The following is a 10,324-nucleotide window of genomic DNA, read 5'->3' as shown; positions in this document are numbered from 1 at the left end:
AAGAGGCTGGTAAAATTAATGGGTCTAGAAAACATGGCCCTGGAAAGAGATATGATCTTCATGCTCACATGTACTGAACTTTATCAAAATCTTTCATATGTAATACCCAGCATTATTTTACCAGATTTGCTAACTTTATAAAAGATTCCGAAACAATGCTTTTAAGTTAAAATATATACAAAGTTGATATGCAGAATTAACTCTTTCATGATAGAAGCCAAAGTAAAACATAAGGAGGAATAAAAACACTTTATCTTGTGTATTCAGAATCACACACAAATTACCTTTACAGTTCAATTTACTATATAGAAATCATTCGGGTTTTATATTTTCAGGTAAATTCTGAACTGAGATTACAATATTATAAAAAAAAGGATTATTACATTAATTCAGTACTTTTTAGCATACCAAATTGAAATACATAAGTTCAAACTTCAGATTTATGTGAACAGTCTTCAAATACAATACAGACATTTCTTAAGGTTACCATCTCATTCATATGTGAAATTTGCAACTCTGAGCTGTTAGACATAGAACAACTCTCCTATGAATACGGCAGAGCTGACATGCCACGAAGCCCAAAGCTTATAGCCAAGCCAAGGACTCAAAGTCGTACCATCTTCTAAAAGGTCTGCCATGTCTGGACCACGAAACACAACATGTAAAGAAGGCTGGGAATAATTCCTCCTCTTTATTACGGTTTTAAAAAGTTCCATGTAGCTTGTAACTTTGCATAAAACCCCATATTATACCTTGGTCAAGTCCAAGGGTAATTATAGATGACAATGGATTAGGGTCTTGAATTTAATTATTAGAACCCATGAAATTCAAATGGGCATCAATCAAATCAAAAAATATTAAGCACCTACTGGTTTAGATTGAAATTTATTAGAGATTCATGATCAATTACTTTCCACCTTGAAATCAAGGTGTAAAAAACCAGCTATTAAGTGCATTCCAAACTTCTCCTATGTAGCACAAGTAGAATTTTCTGTCCATTGGCACCAAAGTGAAGTCACATTTCCTCTTGGGAGACAGAAATTCCACATCTGAACATAGAGTAAGTTAGGAAAAAATGACCCCTGTTTATTTTATTACTATTGTGATTCTGAGATCTAGGATTACTAATACACTAGCAGTGAACAACGCAAACTCCTGGCGACAACCGTCAGGTCAGTAACACTAACTCCCTTCCCCCAGTCACAAAATTTTAGTATGAAAAGAATTAAAATTACTAAGCTGAACAAATGGGAAACAAGAAACTAAGCGTAACTAAAACAAAACAAACTCCTACTAAAGTCTGAAATCACTGCAATTAAGAAATTGAGAACAGGTGTGCTTCACCCCACCCCTTACAACTCTGAATTTAAATAATATTCCGTGCAAAAGAGCATCAGTTTTCTGGATATAGATGTAGCCCTTCTTTATGTTTTAGTGCGCTGCAGAGTTTTCTGCGATTTTATTTCCCTCCCCCAACAGGTTTATTCAAAGTATTTAATAGAATCTTCCATTTCAGCCAAAAGATTTGTAATTCAAAGATTTACTAAGGTATTCATTCTATGCATTCTATCTATACAGAAACACCTATTAATTATTACAATTGATTTATGCAGAATTAACATTTTTGGTGTTAAAATTGTTAAATATCATGCTTACTGCACATCAACTCTCCATAATGAATCTGAACTTCACAATGATTTACCAAACATTTTACTTAAATTACTATTTAAATAACTGAAAAAAATGTACTGAGCCAAACTAAACTTAAATGGGCTATAAAGGGGGGGGAACCCTTCAAAACAGTCCATATACACATCTATTTCAAAACTACCTTTGCTAGCTAGCCCCTTTCCCAAAGTTTTAGCCTGAAAAAACAGTAAAATCTACACAAAATTTTATTGCAATCATACAAGGGTTACATTAGGTCAAATACAACAAATACTATGATGCAATTTTACATTTATTAAACTACAGTTCAAAGCACAAATTTACACATTCTAAATACACTAAACATATCTAATGAAGTCACACTGGTCTTCCACTGACATTTGATATATCTGGGTGAAAGACATTTAACTTTACAAGACTTTTTAACATGAATCCTTAGTATAAAAACTGTGTACTTGTATGTAAACGATTTAATGGGGAACCCAATTAATGGGCTTCCATCTCCACTAAGTCATCCATTTTGTTGCATATTTTATTTTAAATGCTTAAGGGGTAGGACAAACTGGTAAGTTTAAATCTGGATACATTATCTAAATCTCCCAATTACCCCCCAATGAATTATAGATGAGAGCTGATTTTGTCTGGTCCCAAATAGCTATTACTAATAGATTTTGTTTCCAAGAGAATTAACAGAGTAAAATTGTTTGAATTTGTTTCACAGGGAATGTAGACCAGACAAGTTTAACCTGCAACTTCAGATCTAAAGAAGCATTAACGCCTGTTTAAGCTTCAGAAGAAAAGCTATCTTCTTGGCTCAGCTGAATGCAAGAAGGCACAAAGAAGAAGTTCTTCATCATTGTGTCTGAAGTAATTCCAGCATCTTGCATCTCATACCTTTCAAAAAACCAAACACAAAACCGTAATTCTAAGTTTAAGCACAAAGACCACACTAACACAAAAACGAATGGACAAAGAATTAAATTATAAAATAACAAATCTTCCAATAACCTGTAACAGAGGAGCATTTTGCTATGACTTGTAAGTTAGGCATTTGTTACAGAATTATCAAATATCCAATCACCTTTTTAAAAATGAAAACAATACCTTACCAATCACTAAATGACATCATGTAGTAAATAGCTGGCCTCTGAAAATCATTAAAAGCAGATGGTTCATGAAGAGAATCTGCTCCCATGTTATCAAAGATAAGCCAATCTCCCACATTCAGCTCAGGAAGAAGACAGCTTTCCACAATTTGATCAAGCTCATCACAGGATGGACCCCAAAGGCTGCTTGTAAACAGAGGCTCATCTTCCTTGTATTTCTGTCAGGAGGAAAGAAACTTTTTAAATTTTTACTCCTGTTCATGCAGTATTGAATTTGAGGGTGGTTGAGAGCATTTTTCATTAGATCATTCAATATTCCTATGAAAGGCAGGCCTAGAGGTAAGGGCAATGATGCTCCTTCTGAACTCTATCTAAGGAAGGCAAACCCTCAGAAAAGGGCAATATTCCCTATCCTAAAGTATTCCTCCAAAAATTGGGAGGTACCTTTAAAAAAAAAAAGGTCAGTTAATAAACTGCCAAATAAGTAGCTCTGTTATTTGTAATACAACTTGCCTTGTGAACCTCTGGAATGGTATTTAAGTCCTCAGACAGTTTACTTGCAAAAGAACCATAAACACCATCATTCATATAATACATGAAGGCTGGTTCATCACTTCCGGTTTTTTCTACTGAAATAAAGCAGAAAAAATGAAGATGAATTTACATTAAAAAATGTCTAATATAGTTAAAAACTATGCAAAGCATAGCAGACTGAAAATTTATAGAATACGGTTTTCACATTTCCCAAAATATTTAAATTAACTTAAAAAAAAAACCCTGATACTAATATACCTTAAGACTGTTAGCCTAAAAAAACTGAAAACATACTTCACAAAGGAAGATGATCAATGAATACATGAAAAAGGTGCTCCACGGGAAGTCACCAGGTAAATGCAAATTAAAACTACAATGAGCTTCCACTACCACACACATACTGAATGGATAAAATTAAAAAGTGACCAAAAAAAAAAAAAAAAAAAAAAAAATCAGTAAAAGTGGGGAACAATCAGAAGTTGCACATATACACCACCACCAGTGGGAGGGTAAAATACTACTCTGTAATCTTTTATAACATCCACTCTGTTACCCAGCAATTCTATTCTTGGTCATTTCTCCAATGCAATGAAAAAATGTCCACAAGACTTAACACAAAATATAAGTTTTATTTTTAATAGCCCACAACTGGAAACAACCAAATATTCATCAACAAAGATAATAAATCATCTATTCAGTGGAATATTAGCAATAAACATGAAACAAAGTAGTTCGATCAGGCATTATATTGAGCTATCCTAAAATACATGCTAGATGATTCCATTTAAATGAAGTTTGAGGGCAACCCAAACTACTCAATGACGCAAAAACCATCACAATAGTGACTGTCTGGCAAAGGAACAAACCTAGGAAGAAAAAAATTTGATATGACATTTGTTTTTATAGTGATGTCAGTATATGCTTTCTATTAATTTGTCCAATTATATATTTAAGTTTTTACTTAGGGAGTATAATCTTTTATCAAAAACCAACCCGAAATGGATAGCAAAACTCAGGTTCAGTGATTTGGCTGTTTGTGGTGGTTATGAGTTAGCTATTTGGGAACACCTTCTACGTCTGCCATACTTCAGCAAATATGTGTATGTGTTGGATAATGGTAGCTAATTTTTCACCGTTGGTTAAGGGAGTTGCAATATGTAAGCAGAAAAACAGAAAGCACCATGTAATATACTACATGCACAGCTTTTGATGATATACACTTAGGTCTGCTATGTGTCTCTGCGTGTATATATGCACGTACACACACACACACACACACATTTTCTGGTTCTGTTCAGTGAGAAAGCCCAGATGAAATGATCCGTCAGTAGTAGTGAATACAACCAATACTCACTCCTTTCTTGGTTTTTAAAATACCACTCTCCATTAAAATGAACTAGAGGTTCCTTGGAAAAAATCACCAATTCTTGGACTGAGGCAGGTAAAGAACCTGGAACATCTGGATGTACCATGAAGTAAAAAGCACTCGGGGAACGATGAGGACATGTCAAAAGGACCCCAATTTTCGACAGCAAATAAAAATAATCGATTACATCATCTGCTGAATAAGTATCTAGGAGTCTAAACTAATATAAATAAATAGAAGGGAAAACTCTGAGATTAAATAAGAGTAAGAAATTCACTGATGTTATTAAAACCAATTGGGTAAAGTACCAAAAGTTTTGGTTATTTACAAACTATCTTTCCACTTCATAATGAAGAAAGCCACCTGATACCACCTTAACCGGGTGATCAAAATGGGAAGTCCCTTCTATTCTTACTGCAGCTCTTCGATTTTGAGATATTTTAAAAACTCAGGAAAAAAAATTTATTCTTCCGCTAACTTAAGGGGGGAAAAAAAACAACTATAGGAATAAATCTTAATGCAGAAGAGTACTTTCTACATTTTTTTAAAGTGGTATTTGTCAGCAAGACAGACTGTCTAGTGTCTCTGTTGGTTTGACTAGAGACAGATTTAGACTCAGCTGGCCCTTGTTATGTAAAAAAATATAAAGCAGATCCTCCCTGTGACCCATCTGACTAAGAGGAACATAATGAAAGACGTTATAATAAAACACTGGCTCTTAACAAGATAGGACAATCAGTCACCTGGGGGGAAGTTTATCTACAACATGACTAACTAGGGGAATCTGGGTGGCTCAAGGTCACGAGATTGAGCCCTGCCTCAGGCTCTGCACTGGGCAAGGAGTGCTTAAGATGTCCCCCCACCCCCCAGTTTTTATTATCTATCTATCTATTTATTTATTTATTATTTTAAAAAAATAATAATAATAAATAAAAATGCATATCTAAACATCAGAACCAAGAATTAGATTTTAGAAGTCTTATGGAGTGATAATTTCACTAGGGCATTTTAAAAAGCTCCCTAGCTGCTTAGAGCTGATTGAAGATCACCCACAACCTCATGATCCATAAATGTCCATGTCCAACAGTATTTTATACTTGACTAGTATCAGACAATTTCAATTAGTTTGAAGATGAATTTATCTAACAGAAACAAAATTAATACACTTTGTAACTTACCTCCAGAGGAAAATTTATCATTCTCAACAACTTTCTTTGCAATGATATTAACTGCAAGTGTAAATGCAGAAGACACATAGTAGCTTCCAGGTTCTGAGATTATCTTAATGCCGGATCCTTCAGGAAAGTAGACATCCAACAAAGGGCTGATAACATGATTAACCTATGAATTTTAAACCCATTATGATTTCAATACTGAATTAGATAATTCACATTAAGAGACTGACTGGCTTCCTAGACAACTTAAAACCAAAGTAGTTCCAATTACAGAACAGAAAGCTTAGCTATTTAGCAATGATCTTCAAGCAATTAAGCAGGCTTTGAGACATCTAAGTTTACATTTTCAGAATGGCATTAATTTTAAAAAATTTTGTAATTCCCATGGGAAACAGCTACTGGTGATTGTTTAAAATTATGTTTCTATACTCCTTAACACTAGCAATGAAAGAGCAAATCATCCAATCAGTTTCTAGATATTACAGAACGAGGGATGGAAAGGACAGCAGAAAGGTGAGTAGTAATGTACATTTAGATAAAACAGCTTAAACTGTCTAAACTATAAATTCATATGTACCATCTAGTACTCCTTTAGAACAGAAACAACTGAATACAGACTTGTGTAAGTTATGCTATAGACTTCATTGAATTTTATTAAGCTTTTCAAAGTTAGCTAGGTCTTCTCACTGCCTCTTCATCTTCTTAGAATCAAATTTTAAACAGTTGTTTCTTTTTTTTTTTTTTTAAAGATTTTATTTATTTATCAGAGAGAGAGAGAGCACAGACAGACAGAATAGCAGGCAGAGGCAGAGGGAGAAGCAGGCTCCCCGCTGAGCAAGGAGCCCGATGTGGGACTCGATCCCAGGACACTGGGATCATGACCTGAGCCGAAGGCAGCTGCTTAACCAACTGAGCCACCCAGGCGTCCCTAAACAGTTGTTTCTTATAGGTTTATCTCTTGCAATTGTTAAACCCTTGTCTATGGGGTGCCTGGGTGGCTCAGTGGGTTAAAGCCTCTGCCTCCAGCTCAGCTCATGATCTCAGGGTCCTGGGATTGAGCCCCGCATTGGGATCCCGTCTCAGGATGCAGCCTGCTTCAGCCTCTCTCTCTGCCTACCTCTCTGCCTACCTGTTATCTTTCTCTCTGTCAAATAAACAAAATCTTTTAAAAAATTAAAAAATAAATAATAAATTTAAAAATACACCCTCATCTACATCTACTAGTTAAGTAGCAAAGTAATGAGATTACTCCTGTATATCCATCCGCTGAATTAAATTTACCTCTTCCAACTGAAATTCAGTTCCTGTGAAGCCTCCGCCAATATCTAACATGTTCATCGTGAAGCCAAATTCTCCCTAGAGATGGAAAAAAATATTTTAAATGCTTATCCAAATTGTTAAGGCTACAGTAACATTTTAAAAAACCCCTTCCCAAGGAGGTAAATAGTAACTGTTACTAATCCTTTATGGCAATGGCTTTGGTCTCTACCAACAGAAATAGATTTATTCAGTGTTGTGTATGTATATACTGTCTTCCTGATGATGTCTGTACTGTCTTGCAGACATATGCAAGTAAATTACTATTTTCATCCCTTTACCTACTTTTAAAAAATAAGACCGTATGGAACTCTTGCTGCATGGAGTCTGCTTATCCCCCCCTTCCTCTCATGCATGTGCATTTGTGCACACACGTTCTCTCTCTCAAATAAATGGATAAAACACTGAAGAGAAAAAAAATGAAAAAAAAAAAAGCAAAAATAAGATCCTGGCTAAAAATATCAAAATAATTTAAGGAAAAAACTTACAGCCATGTCAAACACACATCGAGCATCAGACAGAGCATGTACATATACTTGAGATTCTTTGCAAGCACTTGAAACATGAAATCTGGAAGAAAAGAGATTAATAAATTTAAGGCAACAGTAAATTTTAGAAGCCCTTCCTATCATTCTTTTCAGTTCTCATTCACCATACTGACACAGTATTCACAGTAATCTTATCAAATATTTAAAGAATTGGGAGGCACAAGCCCCTAAGTATCCAAGTTATAATACAGAATTTCAGAAAAGACAATGTTGGAGTTAATACTGTAACTTCTTAAAGAATTTTTAATGAGTTATCAGACAGGCTTTATAACTATCACACAAGCACATGCTTTTATGCATAGTAAAGTAACAAACGCCAACAATATAATTAGATTATAAAAATCTTTAATTTGAATGTACAACTTCATCTGACAAAATAAAAATGTCTACTGTGAAATACAAATGAACATTAATTCAGCTGAGTGTTACTAACACTTGTTAGTATTACTTGAGAGATACTTATCAGAGATTCAGAACAGAAAACTAAAATTTAATTGAAATACAGTTCTGTATCCTGACTGTGGCAATCGTTAAACAAATCTGTTAAATTTATATGAAAAAGTCAATTTTACTGTATATTAACTTTAAAAATAGAAATATGAAAACCCTCAAATACTTGTCAGTATCTGTCACCTAAGACAGAATTAAACTTATCAGGGGTAATTCTTGATCCATCTTTTTGAATAATTTAAAAAGCAAGATCTAATATTAGCAGTGGACTGGCATCTCAAAAATTTTGGAGCTCTGTGTTCCAAATTTGACTCAGATCATAGTTCTGAGGCTATAATCAAATCATTAAATCTCTCTGAGTATCCATTTCTGCACATGTAAATATCAAGAATGTAATAGAAGGTTTTACTGGCATGCCCAGGGGATTAAAAAGAGAAGGAATACAATTTAAAAGATGTGGTTTAAAAAAAAAAAAAAAAAAAAAGACAACTCAGATGAATGTCATTCTGGTATTCATTCGAATTCTAGTACATCCTCTCCCTCCAATTTAAAAGGAGGGGTTTTATACTACTAACCAAACTGAATTTTTATTTACTATTTTATCTCTTAAATAGGGAAGGGAGAGGTGTGTGTATAAAATTATATTAAGGATAAAACACATTTGTCCTTCCTAGACTAAAATAATATATATTAAACTGAAAGTTCAATCTATCAGACTTCATACAAATGAAGTGTTGAAAGATCATTAGAAAAACAAAGACTTATCACCATAAAATGAAGTTTCAAATGAAATACTCACTTAACACCAGTAATTTGGACATCAAGTTCCTTAGCACATTCCAAGAGATGCCTACAGTTCTTCAGGGTAGTGCCAAACTTCATGTTACCCTCTTCGCCTCCAATATTATCTTCTGTTGCAATATGTAGTAAGACCCTAAGAGAAGGGGAAGATGATTGGGGCAGAGTTGGTTTACATCATCATCAGCACATGTGAAGCCTGAAGTTGTAGGAAGTATGTTGATTATGTTGCCAGTGCTCCCAAATCCAGCGACGGTTGAATCAAGTGAACCTAATGAAAAACAATCCTGTATAGAGAAAAAACTAGCCATTAGGGCCTAAAGCATGAAGCTTACAAGGACGGGAATTTGGAAAATGCAGGAAGTTAAGACTCTGTTGTAGCAGCAAGAGTCAGTGGGCACTGTAATGAAAGACGACATTACTTTCAAATGAAGTCCATCAGTCCATAAAACCACCTAGAAAGACTAAATTGAATAGCAATGCCATCACTGTCTTTCAGTTAAGAATTATCAGGGCTTTTACATGTTTCAAGTTTCCTAAACTGTTCCAGCTGGTTAACCTTCTACCACTTATTTTGAAAATTCCCATTAATCTCTTCCATCTTACAAAAAAACTGGCAAATTAGGAGTTATTTACTGTGTCTAAACAGTAGCCTTTTAGATACTGATTGAAATCTACTTGGTATTTTCTTTCAAATTACGACAACCAAGACAAAATGAGACTGTCTCAGGAGATACTCAAGTAATTACCAACCACTAAAACCTACTAATATGCAAATGCTGTTTGGAAAACTGTTTTCCCAAGGAAGTCCTGATGAATGACTGCTGATCAGAAGGGGTTAAGTCTCAAAGAAGCAAATTATTCTTCCTTTGTGCAGAATCAGCTCTATTAAGAATGCACCATCCACTTTACAGTTAGTACAGTAACCCCAGCTCAGGGCTTATCTTCAGAAGATCACAGAACAGAAAGATTTTTCTAGAGATAAGTGGTTCACTAAAATTTCCCCCCAAAGGCCTTATCCAAATAAAGAATTTTAGGGCAATCAATCCTGTCAGGACACCTAACAATACCATCAAAGTTGGTAAGAAAATTATAAATGTACAAGGAAAATATGGATATGATACATACATACTTTCAGGACCACACATAATAACCCTATAAAAGCTAGCAATTTTGTACTAATATAATTTTAGTAGATCCTAAAATCTTGACATACAAGTTCATGACAACATTAAATCTGCCTTTTTGCTTTTAAAAAGTAAACTTTTTAATTTAAAAAAAAAATCTTCGAATACATGCAGTTACAAGTTAAAAAATATATATTAAACTTCCTATTCAAAGAGAAGAGTGGGTCTCAAGAAA

At 34.3% G+C, this 10,324-nt stretch overlaps 1 protein-coding gene across 9 annotated transcripts in view; it reads right to left on the bottom strand.

Annotated features, from left to right (window-relative positions):
- Positions 1–230: 230 nt before the first annotated feature.
- The window catches only part of AZIN1 (antizyme inhibitor 1), a 31,053-nt gene continuing 20,959 nt past the window's right edge, over positions 231–10,324 (bottom strand). For 5 of the 9 annotated variants that reach the window (XM_082719327.1, XM_082719331.1, XM_082719329.1 and 2 more), the window contains 7 exons: positions 8,964–9,098; positions 7,655–7,736; positions 7,131–7,205; positions 5,853–6,015; positions 3,288–3,403; positions 2,778–2,992; positions 231–2,562 (listed from right to left, as the gene is read on the bottom strand). In XM_082719327.1, coding sequence (XP_082575453.1) covers positions 2,451–2,562; positions 2,778–2,992; positions 3,288–3,403; positions 5,853–6,015; positions 7,131–7,205; positions 7,655–7,736; positions 8,964–9,098 — 898 coding nt within the window. In that variant the 3' untranslated portion in view covers positions 231–2,450. The remainder of the gene's footprint in view (positions 2,563–2,777; positions 2,993–3,287; positions 3,404–5,852; positions 6,016–7,130; positions 7,206–7,654; positions 7,737–8,963; positions 9,099–10,324) is intronic. The other 4 variants (XM_082719334.1, XM_082719335.1, XM_082719333.1 and 1 more) reach the window with 1 other exon arrangement.

The sequence above is a fragment of the Mustela nivalis genome, assembly GCF_964662115.1.
Source record: "Mustela nivalis genome assembly, chromosome: 2".
Classification (NCBI taxonomy): domain Eukaryota; kingdom Metazoa; phylum Chordata; class Mammalia; order Carnivora; family Mustelidae; genus Mustela; species Mustela nivalis.
The sequence above is the reverse complement of the archived record's forward strand: the minus strand, read 5'-3'. Positions and strand labels throughout refer to the sequence as shown.